Source organism: Trachypithecus francoisi, unplaced genomic scaffold, assembly GCF_009764315.1.
Source record: "Trachypithecus francoisi isolate TF-2019V2 unplaced genomic scaffold, Tfra_2.0 Lachesis_group4, whole genome shotgun sequence".
Taxonomy (NCBI): Eukaryota; Metazoa; Chordata; class Mammalia; order Primates; family Cercopithecidae; genus Trachypithecus; species Trachypithecus francoisi.
In genome coordinates this window covers 29,557,191-29,577,670 of record NW_022681469.1, presented here as the reverse complement: position 1 = coordinate 29,577,670, position 20,480 = coordinate 29,557,191, and the positions used below count along the sequence as shown (strand labels likewise).

Here is a 20,480-nt window from a genome sequence, read left to right as displayed (position 1 = left end):
GTCTAAGTGAATAGAAGCAAAACAGATTATCTGTTTTCTGTTTGTACCTTCACTGAAGCTGTCACCTCATCATCTTAAAATAAGCTGATATATAGATTTATCACATGCTGGAGGAGATTCCACAGAATCAGGAAAGTCTTCAGTAATTGGTCCATTCTGATTCTCCATGTTATATCCCTCTTGCCCCTTCCCATTCCTTGAGAGCTGGCTATTCCATTCAGATGGCATACTCATCCCCTAGGGAAAGCTGCATAAAAGGAATTTAATTACCCTTTTGGGAAATATAATACATATAACTAGTAATACATAAAGCTAGTAAGAAAGGGAAATAATGAAAAGGAAATACAATAGAAGAAGTCCACCTCCCTCCGGGCCCTCATTTCCTTTCTCATAGGTAACCACTATTACTACTTTCTAGGCTACCCTTCCAAAGGTAATTTCTGCATATACAAGCTTATGCATGTGAGCATATGTGTATTTTTTAAACCTAAGTGTCAGCACGCTGTATACTTACTTTGTACATTGCTTTTTACAAAAAAAAAAAAAAAAATTCTGAGCAGTACCATTTTTGGAACCATGATCTGTGGTAAGAGGAGCAGTGTCTTGCATTAAATGTATTTTTCTTCCTCTCTTTCCAACACAGACATCGATGCCAGGCCATGGGACTTCCAAGCAGAAGAATGTACCTTGAGGGCCAACATTGAGGCTTTTAACAGCCGTCGGTATGACAGACCCCAGGACTCTGAATTTTCACCTGTGGATAACTGCTTGCAGAGTGTGCTGGGGCAGAGGTTGGATCTGCCTGAAGATTTCCACTATTCATATGAGCTCTGGCTCGAGAGAGAGGTGTTTTCACAGCCCATCTGTTGGGAGGAGCTGCTCCAGAATCACTGACTAAGTTCTTGTCAACAAGCATCAATAGATGGAGGTCAGCTCCAGTAAATGGTGCTCTGCCTACCCTGTCCATACAGGCTTTGTTACCAGTTCTAGGAGTGCTTGCCACAGGAAGATCAGCCTAAGAACATCCAGTATTCAGGGCTCTTCTGGGGGCTCTTGGTCCTAGAGATGGTGCAAGGGTGGGATCCTGAATCAAAACAAAATGATCAACTTGCCCTGGGGTCCGTTGGGTGCCCAGTTGGCCTAGGAAATCTTTTGGTGGATCAGTCCTAGACAAGCTCTTTGGTAGGACCTCTTCCTGCTTTAGTCTTGGCTAGAACCAGGCTAGCCTTTGCTGGCTCTAAAAGAGGAAATTTGTTACAGCATTTGACCCACGGCATTCATCACAGATAGTGGGAGGTACAAGTCATAAAATAGGGAGAAAGTTTTCTTCTTGCTCACCCTGGATTCCTAGGACTTATCAGAGATTTGGAAAAACCAACTTTGAAATTAAGTTTGCATTTTAAATTTCAAATTTGGACAGCCTCTTTCTAAAATCATTAACTCTAAGATTATTTTAGAGCACCTGCACCTTCTTTGTGAAGGATGATGATTTACTATTCCCTCAATACTGCATGTTATAGAAAAGGGTGTTGTGTAAAGTGTTTTTTTCCTCATTCTGTAAGAGATCTATATTCAATGTGAAAATTATTTCCTTGTGTACTCTGTATAGAGCATGGAATGCTCTGCCATTTTTAAAGAGCCACAACCAATATGAAATATTCAGGTCCTTTCTAAGGATGTTTCGTATTTTTCTTATGACTCCAGTCTTAAAATGGCTGAGCACACTACAGAAAATTATCCTTTTCATCCAATTCATTTTTTAAATGACAAGTTAACTACAGGAGGCTTTATTTATTCAGATGGTATGTCCACTTGTGCTCATGATCAATATATTTTTCTAATTGAAAAGAACAGTAAGAGCATCACAGCTTACCATTTTTCTTTTTCTCCAATGTTGATTAATTATTTTTCTCCCTTTTATTGCTAGCAGTTTCAAAGTGTCATGTAGAGATTTAGCAATACTGTTTCTACCTAAAAGTATTGCACATTTCATTGAAAATATAAGAATTGATGTACCAGCCTCTTTATATTTCTCTTTTATAGCAAAATCACATACTTTTCAAGACAAACAAGGTTTTTAAAAAAGTTCCTGATTTAGTTAGGATCATATGTTTTTGTTTTTGATTTTTGTGGGTTTTTTTGTTTTTTGTTTTGTTGAGACTGAGTTTCGCTCTTGTTGCCCAAGCTGGAGTGCAATGGCACGATCTCGGCTCACTGCAACCTCCGCCTCCTGGGTTGAAGTGATTCTCCTGCCTCAGCCTCCCAAGGAGCTGGGATTACAGGCATGCGCCACCATGCCTGGCTAAGTTTTTGTATTTTTAGTAGAAACAGGGTTTTACCATGTTAGCCAGGCTGATCTCAAACTCCTGACCCCAGGTGATCTGTCCGCCTCAGCCTCCCAGAATGCTGGGATTACAGGCGTGAGCCACTGTGCCCAGCCTCTTCCAGCTTTTTTTACTATAAATGTTGCCCCTCTCCCCCAACTTAGATTATCCCCCAAAGATTCACTACTGAATCTTTTTATGATGGCACCAGGTCACTTTATGCTGGAAGATCTAGTCAAAATTTGTTTGTTTACTCTGCCCCTTGTCAACCACAGTATAATTTGGAGGACATGAATAAAATACTTGACAGTATCCAAGGGAGCGATACCAAAATCTAATAAGTAAATTTTGGATTTGACTTCTTTGTGCTTTAAAGTACCAGGATTTCTGTCTTTATGGATAGGTCTTGGAGAATGTAAGTAATGGATGAAACTTTTTAAAATAATTTGTAAATTTTACCTAAGTAGGATAGTAGTCCTTATTGCAACCAAATAATTTACTGAGCATGACTCCTGTAAATTAATCTATGGTCAGACTAGTATGATTTTAATATGATTTGAGTAAAAAGATAATTTTGAAGGAAAGAGTAATCATCCATCCATTTCTTTTAAAGCCAGATAGTATTCAATTTATGTCAAGAACAAAGAAGTTGCCCTTTTAAAAGCATGTACATGAATGCTTTTTGAGGCACAGAAGTGTGCTAAGCTTTAACGTTTTGTATTTATTTACAACCCTTCTCTAAGGGAAGGTTACTTCTCAGTGCAGATGGAGAAACTGAAGCACTAAGGATAAATGATTAGTTCTCAATCACATCATTTTTTCACAGACTTGCTGGGACTAGCTTTCAGGTATTGACAGCCAGCTCCATATATTAAGGTAACCAGGCTGAATCTCCCAATTTAAGAATCCATGTATGTGGTTAGGAATAAATTCAAATTCACCAATCTCCAATGGTGATTACTTTTACTACATAGAAAAACATTATTTGAATGACTTATAGAGGATTTTTATTTGTGAATATTTCAGTAAAGTTTGGGTTGATTGTTGATAACACTGTTCATCTACTGAAGCACTTTAATAAAAATAAAATGAACTGGAATTAGAAATTTGGTGTTTAAATTCTTCAACACAAGAGAACCTCAAAGTCAGATATAGAAAGGAAGGATATAGGCCAGGCGCAATGGCTCATGCCTGTAATCCCAGCACTCTGGGAGGCCAAGGTGGGTGGATCACCTGAGGTCAGGAGTTCAAGACCAGCCTGACCAACGTGGTGAAACCCTGTTCTCTACTAAAAATACAAAATTAGCCAGGCATGGTGGCGCATGCCTGTAATCCCAGCTACTGGGAGGCTGAGGCAGGAGAATTGCTTCAACCCAGGAGGCGGAGGTTGCAGTGAGCTGAGATCGCGCCACTGCACTCCAGCCTGGGCAACAAGAATGAAACTCCATCTCAAAAACAAAGAAGGATATAATAAAGTTAATATATAAAATATTATTTTACCCCCAGAGTGTTCCCTGAGGATAGACTATCACAAGCAATAACTCCAGATCTTAGTGACTTTTAACAAATGTTTCTTGTTCATGGGTCTGGGAGTCAGCCACAGCTCTGCTTGACTCAGCTTGGCTTGCTTGGCTTGGCTCTGCTCCACAGTCGTCGTCTTTTTTTTTTTCTTTTTTTTTTTTTTTTTTTGGAGACAGTCTCACTCTGGTGCCCAGGCTAGATTGCAGTGGCGCTGTCTCGGCTCACTGCAAGCTGTGCTTCCCAGGGTCATGCCATTCTCCTGCCTCAGCCTCCCAAGTAGCTGGGACTATAGGCGCCCGCCACCACGCCCGGCTAATTTTTTGTATTTTTTAGTAGAGACAGGGTTTCACCGTGTTAGCCAGGATAGTCTCGATCTCCTGACCTCGTGATCCGCCCACCTCGGCCTCCCAAAGTGCAGAGATTACAGCACAGTCTTCTTTTTCTGGCTCTAGACTGATGGAATAGCCCCTACTTGGGACATACACTTTTTATAGTGAAGAGCAGGAGCAAGGGACAAACCATACCATGCAAGCACATTCAAAGCTCTTGCTTGAATGTGGTGTAAATCAAATTGTTCATATACCATTGACCAAAGCAAATCATGTGGACAAGCCTAACATGAGACTGGAGAAGCATACTCTACCCACAGAGTGGCAAACATGGGTGGTATAATACTCTCGTAGTAGAGAAAGTGAATTGGTCATGAATATCTGCTCCTATATTACACACAACACACAGCCCCTCCTCAAGGAAGACCAAAAATCTTATCCAGTCATGTGAGACCGAAATTCTAGGATCTCATCTAGATGAAGGTGTAGATGAAGTATTTCTTGACCTGTGACTTGTTAACTTAAACAACAAGATATGTCTACCTAAAATGAACAACAGAGACCAACTCTCCAAAGCAGAGTTTATTTGGGAATAGCAGGGGATTGCAATCTGGGATATGCATGCTATGGCTGACCACAGGCTCATCCAAAGGGGTTGTGGCAAAGGGGAAGCTTTTAAAAACAAAAAGTCGGCCGGGCGCGGTGGCTCAAGCCTGTAATCCCAGCACTTTGGGAGGCCGAGACGGGCGGATCACGAGGTCAGGAGATCGAGACCATCCTGGCTAACACGGTGAAACCCCGTCTCTACTAAAAAATACAAAAAACTAGCCGGGCGAGGTGGCGGGCGCCTGTAGTCCCAGCTACTCGGGAGGCTGAGGCAGGAGAATGGTGTAAACCCGGGAGGCGGAGCTTGCAGTGAGCTGAGATCCGGCCACTGCACTCCAGCCTGGGCGATAGAGCGAGACTCCGTCTCAAAAAAAAAAAAAAAAAAAAAAAATAAAATAAAAACAAAAAGTCCACATAAACTGTTTTGAAACAAAGACCACTGGTTACAGGGGCTTGTTGCAGGAGTTGGCAGTAGCTCATGGGTGGAGACATTCATTGTTAGGTGAGTATCCTTGTGTAAGTGGCTTTATCTAGAATACTGTGGTTTTGAGGAATTTTTTGCATAGTTCCCATCACAGGCATACTCAAATGAGGGCCCCTCCTCCATGACCTCAAGTCCATTTTGTTTGTTAGAGTTTGACATTAGTGACTCCATTTTGATAATTTCACAGTTAATGCATTGTGGTGGTCATTTCACAATGTATACGTATATCAAAACATCAAGTTGTACTCCTTAATTATATAAAATTTTTGTCACTTTGATATCCAGGCTACATGAAGTATAAACCTATGTGAAGTATAAAACTTGCCACACTGGGACTCTGGGAACATTGGTGATAAATGTGTGTTTAGGGTGGTTTGTAGGGGCAAAGAAAGTCTTTACATTATTTCAGAAATCCTAGGTACACCAATTAACATCTGCTTTACCTACAATAATAGGTCCAGGTCAGACTTTTTGATAATAGTGTTAAGTGTCATAGAATGTTTTCTGTAGTAAAAGAATGTTTTACAAAATACAGAATTTGCTATAAACATTTGTGAAACACCCAGTAGATTCTTTAGCAGCTGGTACTATTCTGACATATGGTTAATGCTAACACATACAGTTGGCCTTCCACGTCCATGGGCTCCACATCCATGGATTCAACCATTGTGGATCAAAAATATTTTTAAAAGTTGCTTGTGAGGCCAGGCATGGTGGCTTATGCCTGTAATCCCAATACTTTGGGAGGCCGAGATGGGCAGATCAACTGAGGTCAGGAGTTCAAGACCAGCCTTGCCAATATGGTGAAACTCTGTCTCTACTAAAAATACAAAAATTAGCCAGGCATAGTGGCTCATGCCTGTAATTCCAGCTACTCTAGAGTCAGGCACGAGAATCGCTGGGAGACAGAGGTTGTAGTGAGCCGAGATCATACCACTGCACTCCAGCCTAGGCAACAGAGCGAGACTCCATCTCAAAAAAAAAAAAAAAGAAAATTGCTTGTGTACTGAACGTGTAGAGTCTTTTTTTTCTTGTCATTATTCCCTAAACAATACAGTAAAACAACTATTTACATAGCATTCACATAATATTAGGTATTATAAGTAATCTAGAGATTATTTAAAATATACAGGAAGATGCACATAGTTATATGCAAATACTACCTGCCATTTAATATCAAGGACTTGAGCATCCAAGGATTTTGGTATCCTTAGGAGGTCCTGGAACCAATCCCTCACAGATACTGAGGGACAGCTATATTATCTTAGTCTGTTTTCTGTTATAAGACTACCAGAAATTGCATACTTTTATATAAACAATAGAAATTTATATGGTTTACAGTTCTGGAGGTTGAGAAGTCCAAGAGCATGGTGCTGGTATCTGGTGAAGGCCTTTATGCTGCATCATCCCATGGCAGAAGGCAAAAAGGCAAGATAGCACACTAGACAGAACTAGGAAAAGGGGGACAAACTCATCCTTTTATCAAGAACCCACTCCTGAGAGAATCAACCTATTCCCACAATAACTCCATCAATCCCTTCGTGATTGCAGCATCTTCATGATGTAATGACTTCTTAAAGGCCCCACTTCTCAACATGATTGTGTTGGGAATTATGCTTCCAACACACAAACTTTGGGAGACATATTCAAACCATAGCACCTCTTTTTTTTTTTTTTTTCTGAGACGGAGTTTCGCTCTTGTCCCCCAGGCTGGAGTACAATGGTGTGACCTTGGCTCACTACAACCTCTGCCTCCCAGATTCAAGCAATTCTCCTGCCTCAGCCTCCCAAGTAGCTGGGATTACAGGCATGCGCCACCATGCCTGGCCATAGCACAAATTTTATATGATGTTTTTCGACATTAGAGACCTCAAAAAGACATTTGAGAGTAAAAATGGCTACAGTATGATTTTATTATCTATACTTTTTTTTTTTTTTTTTTGAGACGGAGTCTTGCTCTGTCGCCCGGGCTGGAGTGCAGTGGCCCGATCTCAGCTCACTGCAAGCTCCGCCTCCCAGGTTTGCGCCATTCTCCTGCCTCAGCCTCCGGAGTAGCTGGGACTACAGGCGCCCGCCACCTCGCCCGGCTAGTTTTTTCTATTTTTAGGAGAGACAGGGTTTCACCGTGTTAGCCAGGATGGTCTCGATCTCCTGACCTCGTGATCCGCCCGTCTCGGCCTCCCAAAGTGCTGGGATTACAGGCTTGAGCCACCGCGCCCGGCCTATCTATACATTAAATATAAACTTTATCTGCCTCTGAGTCTCCTCCTTTCCCATTTTCTCTGAACGAAAAAAAAAAAAACTAGAATGAAGAGAATAATTTACCTCCCTTAGCTCACCACTCAACACAGATTGTTTATATGGTGGTGATTTAACAACATAAGGAAATGTGTAATCTCTAAAACAGAGTAGAACAAATAGATCAAAGCTCTATTGATACTGGTAAAGCATTGTAACAACATGCAAATTATTTCTGGAAATGTTGGTATAGGTAAGTCCCTCATGTGTTTGGAAAACACATGAGTTACCCTTACAGCTCATATGTTTTTATTTTTCCAATAGTGAATTTTCAGTAACCTGTGGTATTCCATTAGAATTGCTGGTCGGGGGCCGGGTGCGGTGGCTTACGCCTGTAATCCCAGCACTTTGGGAGGCCGAGGCGGGTGGATCACAAGGTCAGGAGATCGAGACCATCCTGGCTAACACGGTGAAACCCCGTCTCTACTAAAAATACAAAAAATTAGCCAGGTGTGGTGGCTGGCGCCTGTAGTCCCAGCTACTCAGGAGGCTGAGGCAGGAGAATGGCATGAACCCAGGAGGCGCAGCTTGCCGTGAGCCGAGATTGCGCCACTGCACTCCAGCCTAGGTGACGCTCTGTCTCAAAAAAAAAAAAAAAAATAGAATTGCTGGTCTGGAAAGTTTATAGAAGTCCTGAACACCTTATACCTTCAAACACATTTCTAAGTGAATGAATTCTCTAAATGTTTGCCTATTCTAATATTCTCCTTAAAATGATAAACCTTAATACTTGCAAACAAATTATTCTGCAGAAATATGTTGAAATGGGCTGTTTATGTTCTCCCCAAAATACATATGTTGAAATGCTAACCCCGGCCAGGCATGGTGGCTCACGCCTGAATTCCCAGCACTTTGGGAGGCCGAGGCAGGTGGATCACCAGAGGTCAGGAGTTCTAGACCAGCCTGGCCAACCATGGTAAAACCCCGTCTCTACTAAAAATACAAAAATGAGCCAGGTGTGGTGGCAGGTGCCTGTAATCCCAGCTACTCGAGGGGCTGAGGCAGGAGAATCGCTTGAACCCGGGAGGCAGAGGTTGCAGTGAGAGCCGAGATCGCTCCATCACACTCCAGCCTGGGGGATAAGAGCGAGACTTCATTTCAAAAAAGAAAGAAATGCTAACCCCTAAGTTGACAGTTAGGAGGTGGGGCCTTTGGGGGATGATTAGGCCATAGGGACAGAGCTCTCATGAACGGGAATAGTACCCTTTTGAAAGTGGCCCAAGAAAGACCGTTAATCACTTCCACCATGTAATGACACACCAAAAAGCACCACCGATAAGCCAGAAAGCAGACCATCATGAGACACTGAATCTGCCTTGATCTTGGACTTCCCAGCTTCCAGAACTGACAGAAATAAACTTCTGTTGTTGATAAGCTACCCAGTTTATGGTATTTTATTATAGCAACCTGAGGAGACTAAGACATGTTCTTGAGCTGAAAGGGATCTGAGGTTACCGAAGCCAGTCTCCATCCAATGCAGGAATTCCTTTACTAGCATCCCCTAGGTGCTTATCTAGCCTCTAATATTTTTACTGACAAGAACCTTACTACTTCACACTTTCATTAGTAACAACTGAACTGTCTATGACAGAATTAAGTGACTCAATACAATACTATCTTTTGGTATTATTTGGGCCAGAAGAACCATGATTACATTTATGGAATCCAGAAACCAAACTTTAGCTATTAGTTGCACTTTCTTCCCCACTGTATTAGTTTCCTAAGGCTGATGCAACAAGCTAGCAGAAACTGCTGGCTTAAAACAATAGAAACTTGGCCAGGCACGGTGGCTCACGCCTGTAATCCCAGCACTTTGGGAGGCTGAGGTGGGTGGATCACGTGAGGTTGGGAGTTCGAGACCAGCCTGACCAACATGGAGAAACCCCATCTCTACTAAAAATACAAAATTAGTCAGGCATGATGGTGCATGCCTGTAATCCCAGCTACTTGAGAGGTTGAGGCAGGAGAATCGCTTGAACCTGAGAGGTGGAGGTGGCGGTGAGCCAAGATCGCGCCATTGGACTCCAGCCTGGGCAACAAGAGCGAAACTCCATCTCAAACAACAACAACAACAACAAACAAAAACAAAACAAACCAATAGAAACTTATTCTCTCTCACACACACACTTTTTTTTTTTTTTAAATGAGACAGAGTCTCACTCTGTCACCCAGGCTGGAGTACAGTGGCACAATCTCAGCTAACTGCAACCTCTACCTCTTGGCTTCAAGCGATTCTCCTGCCTCAGCCTCCCAAGTAGCTGGGATTACAGGTGCCTGCCACTATGCCCAGCTAATTTTTTCTATTTTTAGTAGAGATGGGGTTTCACCATGTTGGCCAGGCTGGTCTTGAACTCTTGACCTCATGATTCGCCCTTGGCCTCCCAAAGTGTTGGGATTACAGGCATGAGCTACCGTGCCTGGCCAATTTATTCTCTCTCACAGTGTGGAAGCCAGGTGCCTGAAGTCAGGTGTCACTAGGAAGGTGCTCCCTCAAAAGATGGGAGAATCTGTTCCCTGCCTCTTCCAGCTTCTGGGGGCTCTGGGAATTCCTGGGCTTGTGGTGCATCACTCCAGTCTCTGCCTCTGTGGTCACAATTCTTCCTCCCCTTCTCCCTCAAAACTCCCTCTGCTTCTCTCTCACAGGGATGCATGTGATTGCACTTAGGGCCCCCTTGGATGATCCTCCTCTAAAGATCCTGAACCCAATCACAGCTTTGGCCGTATAAGGTAATATTCAGTTTCCTGGGATTCAAATGTGTAAAAATCTTTTTTGGAGCCACCATTCCAAAAGTCTAACAAATAGCAACACTGATTCATTTACTCTCTCTCTGTCATCATTAGTAGTGTAAGGCAAGTCCCAGGAGAAGTTATTTTTAATTGAAAAATGCTTGCAACTGTAAATGTAGTCAAAGGAGATTCAAGTAAAGAAAGATTTTCTGGCTTGGGTAGGGGATATGCCATGAAGAAGCAGGTATCCAGTTGAAGAATACACTTCTGTATTTATTGATATTTTAATTAAGCATATACAGGTTAAAAATTCAGAGGATACAAGAATACGCAATGAAAAACGTAATTTCCTCCCGTCCAGATCCCTATCTGGTTCCCCAGAAGTAATGACTACCAATATTGTTTTATCCTTTCAGAAAACTTGCACAGTACTCATCCATCTCCTCCCTACCAACATTGTTTTTTACACAATTGGGAACACAAGACATGCTGTTCTATATTTCTCTTTACCATTCGTCTTGGGTATCTTTCCATATTAACATTCTCTCATATGACTATAAATTAATATACTCAGTTAATAATATATGATTTTAATTACTTAATAAATAAGTCTTCCCTAACACCACCTTCAAATACTTTTCACCTAAGAAGGGTATAAATGGGAAGAATCGTGTGTAGCGTGTGTGTGTGTGTGTGTAGCGTGTGTAGCGTGTGTGCGTGTGTGCGTGTGTGCGTGTGTGTGTGTGCGTGTGTGTGTGCGTGTGTGTAGCGTGTGTAGCGTGTGTGTGTAGCGTGTGTAGCGTGCGTGTGTGTGTGCGTGTTTGTGTGTGTGTGCGTGTGTGCGTGTGTGTGCGTGCGTGTGCGTGCGTGTGCGTGTGTGCGTGTGCGTGTGTGCGTGCGTGTGTGTAGCGTGTGTAGCGTGTGTGTGTGTAGCGTGTGTAGCGTGCGTGTGTGTGTGTGTGCGTGTGTGTGTGTGTGTAGCGTGTGTAGCGTGTGTGTGTGTGTGTGTGTGTTGTGGTGGGGATGGGGTTAAGGGAGATTCACTCAGTTCCTGTAGCAATAGGTCAAAACAGTCTGACATATTTCCTTCCAGCAGTTCTGGTTATTCAGACTCTCAAATCCTGTAAATGTAATGAGATGGTGCCCGAGTGTGCTATGGGGAGGTGTTCAGGCTGTTTGCTCCTTTAGTAATTAGCCAGATTTAAATTTCAAAAATCAAGAATTGTTCATTTTTACTTTTATTTGATAGAAAAGAAAATAACCAAAGTCTTTCTAGGGAACCGCAAGACTACAAAAGTCATCCCACCTCTGCTCAAACACCTTCAGGGAAAGTGACTTCTTTACCAAGTAAGACAGTGCCATCTGTCCCCTTGCCTCCAAATGGAAACATTACTTCAAACATTCTGTAACTTTTTGTTCAAATGCTTAATGGAACTGGCAGGACAAAGATCTTCTATGTGGATGCCTGTGAAAATATGTCTTTGCCAGAAGACAATATTTCACCCAGAAAGGCAGTACAGCATAATGGCTCAGATGGAGGGTGCTAGACCCAACTTGGTGAGCTATTGTATCACGCTCTGCCTCTGTTAGCTGTGTGATATGCGACAGATGATTTAGTCTCTCTATGCTTCAGACTCCCCATCTGTAAAGTGGGGCTAATATTCCTACTTACCTTCTATGGTTGTATTAAATGAGTATACATGATTTGTATATATAGTGCTTAGGAGAATGCTTACTAAATATGAGTGCCCAATAATTACTATTATTTTTCCTACCTCATTCCCCTCCCTCTCAATCCCCCAGCAAGAATAATAAATAGCATTTTAACTCTCTAGATCAGGGATTGGCAAATGAACAGCCCATGGGCCAACTCTAGCCTACTACCAGCTTTTATACAGCCCATGAGCTAAGAAAACATTTTTACATTTTTAAATGGGAAAAATCCAAAGAAGAAAAATACATTCTGACACATGAAAATGAACACAGATGTGCTCATTTGTTTACATGTGGTTTGTATGGTCATGCATTGCTTAGTGATGGGGATACTTTCTGAGAAATGCATCATAAGGCAATTTCGTCCTCGTGCAAATACCATAGGGTGCACTTACACAAACCTAGATGGCATGGCCTCCTGCACACCTGGACTATATGGTATAACCTATGGCTCCTAGGCTACAAACCTGCACAGCATGTTACTGTACTGAAGACTGCAGGCAATTGTAACACAAGAGTGGGTATTTGTGTATCTAAACATAGAAAAGACACAGTAAAAATAAAGTAAAATACAGTAAAAATGGTAGACCTGTAGAGGGCACTTATCATGAATGGAGACTGCAGGGCTGAAATTGAGTGGTGTGTGCAGGTGAAGGCCTAGGACATTGTTACATACTCCTGTAGACTTTATGAACACGCTACACTTAAGCTACCCTAAACGTATTTAAATTTTTTAATTCAATAACAAATTAACCTTTGCTCACTGTAACTTTCTTACTTTATAAACTTTTTAATATTTTTAAACTTTTTGACTCTTCTGTAATAACACTTAGCTTAAAACACACACATTTTTGTGAAGCTGTACAAAAATACTTTCTTTCCTTATATCCTTATTCTCTAAGCTTTCTCTATGTTTAATTTTGTTTAGTTTTTAAACTTTTTTGTTAAAAACTAAGAAACAAATACATTAACCTAGAGGCCTACACAGGGTCAGGATCATGAAGACATCACTGGGTGATGACAGTTTTTCAGTCCCATTATAATCTTATGGGACCACTGTTGTATATGTGGTTCACCACTGACCAAAATGCCGTTATGCGGTGCATAGCCTATAACTGCTTTTATGCTACATCAGCACAGTTTAATAGTTGTAAAAGAGGACACAGGGCCGGGCGAGGCGGCTCACACCTGAAATCCCAGCACTTTGGGAGGCCGAGGCAGGTGGATCACGAGGTCAGGAGTTCGAGACCAACCTGGCCAACACGGTGAAACCCCGTCTCTACTAAAAATACTAAAATTAGCCAGGCATGGTGGCGGGTGCCTGTAATCCCAGCTACTCGGAGACAGAGGCAGGAGAATTGCTTGAATCTGGGAGATGGAAGTTGCAATGAGCCGAGATCATGCCATTGCATTCCAGCCTGGGTGACAGAGCAAGACTCTGTCTCAAAAAAAAAAGAGGACACAGGGCCCACAAAGTCTAAAATTTTTACTCTCTGGCCCTTCACAGAGTTCGCTGACCTCTGCCCTGGATATGAATGACTCTTCTCCTAAGTCTGCCCCAGCTGGTCGTGCATCCCAACATCTTGCATTCTCACTGCTAGGACCCTAGTGGGTGACCAGAGGAAATTACCTACAAAGAGCGGTTTATTTTTTCTGTAACTTCTTATTTAATATAAGGGCTACCAAGGGTGGGGCTATCATGAAATGAATCCAGTGATATACTATTGCACTTAATGAAATAGAAACAAAAAAAGAAAGAAAAAAATAAAGGAAGGATGGAAAGAAGATGCCACCAGAGTAGAAAAGAGGAAATAAGAATTTCTAAGTGTAACTTCTAAGAAAGATAGTGATAGAATATTCTAAGTTTGGATTTTCTAAGAATGCATGCTTCAATTCTGGTAATTTTTAAAAAGAACAGCACAGTTAGCATTACTATTTATAAAGAAGACATAAGGATGTGTATTCATAAATAGATAAAATTAACTAGTGCTATTCTGATGTGAGAATGAATAGTTATCTAAATTTAACATCTTCTTCCACTTTACACAGGAAGATTTGCTCAGTTCTTGTGGAATAAACATCTAAGGTCCTAAACATTGAGTGATTCTTAAGTAAACTGGCATTTAAGACAAATGCATATATAACCAATGATGTTCTGATACTAGCAAGAATCTGAAATATGTGCTATAACAAAGTCTACCATCCAGCCACACACCTCAGCAGCCCTCCTTACCTCCCCGCAAGTCAATGCTAAGGCTTTCTTCCGTGTAAAGGCTGAAGATCCATTTGGTTGATAGAAAACAGTCCTGCCACTGAAATTGTTTCAATCATCACTAGACCATTCATTTTATATCCTGCCCGTCCACTAGCAAAACATGCTTGCTTGTGCTTTATATCTTTTAAAGCAAGGCTTCTTGGAAACACTTTAAATTTACATACCAGGCTGGGTGCAGTGAATCATGCCTGTAATTCTAGCACTTTGGGGGGCCCAGGGAGGATCACTTGAGCTCAGGAGTTTGAGACCAGACTGAGCAACACAGGGAGACCCTGTCTCTACAAAAAATTAAAAATAAAAAAAATTAGCCTGGCTTGGTGGTGCTAGCCTGTGGTCCCAGCTACTGGGGAGGGTCAGGTGGGAGGATCACTTGAGCCTAGGAATTCGAGGCTGCAGTGAGCTATGATTGCATCACTGTACTCCAGCCTGGGCAACAGAGCAAGACGCTGTCTCAAAATAAATAAATAATAATAATAATTAATTCACATAGTACTTTCACAGTTATTCTATCATATTGCTTTCACAGCAACCTAAGGGGAAAAAGCGAAGCTCAGAGAATTGCCCAACTAATAAGTACTAAGGCCAAGATGTGAACTCACATTTTCTGGCCTCAAGTCCAGGGCACCTTCCTGAATAATTATAGTGGTTAACAGCACAGGCTTGACAGGCAGACAGAGCTGGCTTTGACTCTGACTGTGAACCTGCGAAAGTTACTCACTTTCTGACCTCCTCGTGTACAAAGTGGAGAACATAATGCACTTTTGTTCTGTTATAGTGAGTGAAACGACCACACTGGTTATAGTGAGTGAAAATGCAATATGTGTGCAAACGCCCCTTCGGTGTTAGCTACAATTTGCAGTGAGAAAAGGATGAAATGATATGGATATCAAGGGAGGGATTGATACAAGAGCATTTCCAAAGGACATCTAGGCCTGACCAATGAACTTATCATTCTAGATGGATGAAGATGAGCTAGAGGAGATGAAAGGCAGGAGCCTGGGAGAACGGTGCAGCCAGTGGGGACCGGACGAGGCAGGACGAGGGGAGATGCCCAAAGTGCAGGGAATGATGGGGGCTGAGGACCAGAGCTCAGAGGGCAGCCATTTTTCACCACAGAGACTGTGTCATCATGAGAGTGGTAGGCACTGATGTGACTCCCTGAGCCAGCAGGGGAGGGGACACTGAGGGAGAAGCGCACAGGGCTGAGGAGTGCACTTTGAGATCATCCCCCACTTGGAGTGCAGCAGGAAGCAGATAGGCACGCAATGACGATGTAGGCCGGGATGAGCAAGGAGCAGAATGTATGCCTCAGAAACAAGTGGGGGACTTAAAGGAGGAGGGGAGGCTAGCAGCCTTCACTTAAGCTCTGAGGTCAATGAGAATGAAGTCTCTGGGCTTGGCAGAATAGAGGCAATAATACTTCCCAGTGGACCATGAAAAGTATTCCATTAACATCTATCTTACTGCTGTGGCACACAGTGAGGAGGCTAAAAGAGGCTGCTCACTGTGGAGGAGACAAGGAAACTTCTCTCTAACTGAAGTCCAGATTCGTGCAATGCCAGAAGCTGAGGCTGAGTTTAACGGGCACAAAGTGTTGCCAGTGATTAATGAGCTCACAGTTTGTGCCGGGCCTTGAAGGCTGAACAGGCTTCTGATGATAAGCAAGGAGGAGAAAACACTCCAGCTAAAAGGGACCACGTAAGTAGAGGCTGGGAGGCATGGAGCACCACAAATCCCAGAGACAGAGGAGAGTGGCCAAAACAAGGCATGAGGGGCCAGCAAGGCTAAGTAAAACTAGAGAAGCAGATGGAGGCAAGATTCGGAAAGACTACACATATTCATACCATACCAAGGAGTGCTTTGTAGGAAATAGTCATCAACAGTTTTTGAAAATGGGTGAGACATGATTAAATCTGTGCTTTAGAAAGAATACCAGATGGAGTGCAGAAGCCTAAGGAGGGAGCAGGGCTGGTCAGGAGACTTCTGAAGCAGCCCAGGCCAGAGACAGCACAGGCCTGAGCAGTGTGGTGATCTGAGGAAGAGCAGGGTGGGGAAGGGCGGTCCCCCAGAGAGACAGGGCTTGGCAAGCAGTGCAGGAGGGCACACTGAACGGCTTGCAGCGGGGTGACTGGGAGCAGATGGCACCATCCACAGACTTATGAAGGTGAGGGTCAGGTGTGGTGGCTCATGCCTATAATCTGAGCACTTTCAGAGGCTGAGGCAAGAGGATCCCTTGAGCCCAGGAGTTCGAGACCAGCCTGGGAAACATAGGGAGACCCTATCTCTATTAAAGAAAAAAAAATTATAAAAAAAAGAAAAGAAAAAAGAAAATCAGCTGGGAGCAGTGTCTCACACCTGTAATCTTAGCACTTTGGGAGGCCAAGGTGGTGGATCACCTGAAGTTAGGAGTTCAAGACCAACCTGGCCAACATGGTAAAACCCTGTCTCTACTAAAAACACAAAAAGTAACCAGGCTTGATAGCACACACATGTAATCCCAGCTACTCTGGAGGCTGAGGCAGGTGAATCGCTTGAACCCGGGGCGGGGGGCAGCGGCTGCAGTGAGCCGAGATCGCACCACTTCACTTCAGTCTGGGCAAAAGAGCAAAACTCCGTCTAAAAAAAAAAAAAAAAACAAGTCAGGAGGTAGCCTCCAGTAGGTACAGATGAGAGTGTTCTAGATATAAGGAGAGAGGGATCAAAGGTGACCAGTTCCTAGCGTGGGTACCTAGATGGTTGCTGAGGCTATCATCCAAATAGAATGAGATGCACATTTGCTATAAGAAGCGTTTGACTTTATTTATTTAGAGGCAGGGTCTTGCTCTGTCGCCCAGGCTGGAATGCAGTGGTGCGATCGTGGTTCACTGCAATCTTGACTTCCTGGACTCAAGCAATCTTCCCACCTCAGCCTCCCAAGTAGCTAGGACCACAGACATATGCCACCATGCCCGGTAAATTTTGTATTTTTTTTTCCATAGATGGGGTTTCACCATGTTGCCCAGGCTGGTCTCGAACTCCTGAGTTCAAGCGATCCACCTGCCTCAGCCTCCCAAAGTGCTAGTATTGCAGGTGTGAGCCACCACACCCAGCCAGGTTTGATTTTAGATGCGGCAAGGTGAGGTTCCTAAGAGTTGAAGTTTCAAAATCAACTTTATCAAGGTATAATTCATATATTGTAAACTGTACTAATTTGAAGTATATAATTTAATTAATTCTGACAAATGTATATACTTGTGCAGGGCCAGGCTCATGGGCTGTTTGACCCCAGTGGTCACACAGAGTCCTGCTCTTTTTTTTTTTTTGAGAAGGAGTCTTGCTCTGTCACCCAGGCTGGAGTGCAGTGGTGCAATCTCGGCTCACTGCAACCTCCGCCTCCCGGGTTCAAGCAGTTCTCCTGCCTCAGCCTCCCAAGTAGCTGGGATTATAGGCGCCTGCCACCACCATACCTGGCTAATTTTTGTATTTTTTAGTAGAGATGGGGTTTCACCGTGTTGGTCAGGCTGGTCGTGAACTCCTGACTGCAGATGATCCACCCGCCTCAGCCTCTCAAAGTGCTGGGATTACAGGCGTGAGCCACCGCGCTTGGCCAAGTTCTACTCTTAGAAGGGCCACATGCTTGGGGTTTAATGCTCTGAGTTTTACAGTGTGAAAATTTCTTAGTAATTTTACCTTTGAATTTCTGTTTTGTCAATGAAATCTGACGGGAAAATGGAAAATGGAGCATGTTGGGGGAAGGGGGTTGGTGCCTTAGCTCCTGCTGAGTCTCACCTCTTGTCACCCCCCACCACCCCCAATCCCCACCCTCACCCTACCCCACCCCCACCCCCATCTAGGGCAGGACATGGCAGTATCCCAGCACATTCAGAGTGAGACATGCAAGTGTCCCGTCCACCACAGTCATGACACTGAGCACATCCTGGCACAGAGGGTGCAATCCCTCGAGGATCACCCATCTGCTATGGGAAGACAGCTAGGAAGGGGAGTGTTCCCGTACCCAAGGAAACACATTAAACAGTAAATAAAAACAGCATAACAGGTTGATAGAGACTGCAGAGAAAAGGTAAGCTTTCTAATTTAGTACCTTTACTGGCACTTTTCCCTGCTTCTTCCTGTTTTCATTTTGCACTGAGCCATGCAAATGATGCAGCCAGCCCTGCACCTGTGTACCTACCGCCACAATCAGGATGGAGAGTATTTCCATCGCTCTGGAATTTTCCTCTTAGTGCACTGCAGAGTCAATCCTCCCCCACCCATGGCACACCTCAACCACTGATCTACTTTCAAAACAGCTGAATTTTAAAACTTGTAGCAGGAGGCTGGTGCAGTGGTTCACGCCTGTTATCCCAGTGGGAGGCCGAGGCAGGCGGATCACCTGAGGTCAGGAGTTCGAGACCAGCCTGGTCCCTGTCTCTACTAAAAATACAACAATTAGCTGGGCGTGAGAGCACATGCTTGTAATCCCAGCTACTTGGGAGGCTGAGGCAGGAGAATTGCTTGAACCCAGGGGGCGGAGATTGCAGTGAGCAGAGATCGTGTCATTGCACTCCAGCCTGGGCAACAGAGCAAGACTCCATCTCAAAAACAAAACAAAACAAAACAAACAAAAAAACCTTGTAGCAGGGCTCTGGATCTCTGATCTGGAGCTCAGGAAAAGCAGGAATGGAACAGATTTGGGAGTGATCCCATAGGGGTAACCTTGGGAGAACTGAGACAACCCAGAGAAGTGTAAGCAGCTGGGGTGGGCCGGCTCTATCCAGGGATGAAGACAGGGGCAAGCAGAGAAGAAACTGCAGGTGGAGGGCAGGAGAATTTGCCATATCCAGGGCATATGGACTCATAAGAAAAACTCACAGACATATTAAAAGTAATTGGAAGTTGCGTTTGCTTTGTTAATGAAGGATTAGGGAAAGCATATGTAAGAGAACCTAGAACATAAACACTCCTATTTGGAAGCCAGTTTGTCTTTCAGGAGAAAAAAAACAAAACACCTCATCCTTGCAGAGCCTTCCAGGACCCTGCTCCTGCTTCCTGGTCTTGCCTTCTTCTCCTCTCCCTAATTTTGGCATAATTGACTGCTCCTTGTCATCCAGATGTGTTTTAACGTCACCTCCTCAGAGAGGCCTTCCTCAGTCAGCAACCTAAAAGAGCACCCAGTGGTCACATCAATTTAATGCAATATGCCATACTGTCCCTATCACTTTTAATGTCCGCCAGGCCCTCCATTTCAGCCTCGACCACCTCCCCCAAATCACGCTTAAAAGAACAAGGACTTTGCCTCATTCAGAGCTCAATTTTCAGGGCCTGGAAGAGTGTCAGGCACGTGGCAGATGCTCAATAACTGTTGAATAAAAAGCAATGACAGGCCGCGCGTGGTGGCTCACGTCTGTAATCTCAGCACTTTGGAAGGCTGAGGCGGGCGGATTGCCTGAAGTCAGGAGTTCGAGGCCAGCGTGACCAACATGGCGAAACCCCGTCTCTACTAAAAACACAAAAATTAGCCGGCCATGGTGGTACGCATCTGCAATCCCAGTCACTCAGGAGGCTGAGGCAGGAGAATGGCTTGAACTTGGGAGGCAGAGGTTGCAGTGAACCGAGATCGTGCCACTGCACTCCAACCTGGGCGACAGAGAGAGACTCGGTTGGGGAAAAAAAAAAAAAAAGGATGACAAGTCATAGAAAAGAATGAGTCGTACCACTCAAAGTGTAGCCTTCCCCTGCGGGGAGTGAGGCTGGAACTGTATCTACTGTACCTTTCTTGTCCTGTCCTACTTGCACATGAACTCCCTCCCCATCCCTTTAGTCTCTCGGGCTCTTACTGTTTACCTGGCTCTTTTGCAAACATTTCCCATGATATTCTCCCTTCACCGTCGTAGTCCTTATGTTCGTTTTCCAAAAGAGGTTCTCCGATGATTTCTCCCAGGTCGGCCGAGTGAGCCGCCTAGCCTGTGCTCTCACGCCAGCGCCACTCCAGTGGGAGAGCCGCCCGCGCCCGCCCCTTCGCCCCGCGCCCGCCGCTCCGGCAGCCCAAACCCAGACGCTACAGCGCCAAACCGGGATTCCGGGTGCTGGAAGCCGTGGTCGGCCTCGTGCTTGGTGAAGGCCCAGCCCGCGCGCGCGGCCCGGGAACCCAGCTCCTCTCACCCTCCGCGCGCGGCAGTGTTGCCCTGGCAACGGTTACCATGGCGAGGCCCTGCCCCACGCCC

General features: G+C 44.2%; 1 protein-coding gene and 1 long non-coding RNA gene across 3 annotated transcripts in view; one reads left to right on the top strand and one right to left on the bottom strand.

The window, feature by feature from the left end:
• STRIP2 (striatin interacting protein 2) overlaps positions 1-3,430 on the top strand; it is a 58,342-nt gene extending 54,912 nt beyond the window's left edge. Inside the window, exon 21 of the mRNA XM_033193003.1 lies at positions 644-3,430. Within this exon, the coding sequence (XP_033048894.1) occupies positions 644-894 (251 nt within the window). The 3' untranslated portion in view covers positions 895-3,430. The remainder of the gene's footprint in view (positions 1-643) is intronic.
• Positions 1-20,444, bottom strand: part of LOC117072645 — a 30,707-nt gene extending 10,263 nt beyond the window's left edge. For both annotated transcript variants that reach the window (XR_004432890.1, XR_004432891.1), the window contains exons 1-2: positions 20,101-20,444; positions 48-247 (exon numbers count right to left, since the gene is read on the bottom strand). This is a non-coding gene — a long non-coding RNA (uncharacterized LOC117072645). The remainder of the gene's footprint in view (positions 1-47; positions 248-20,100) is intronic.
• Between the last annotated feature and the right edge of the window lie 36 nt (positions 20,445-20,480).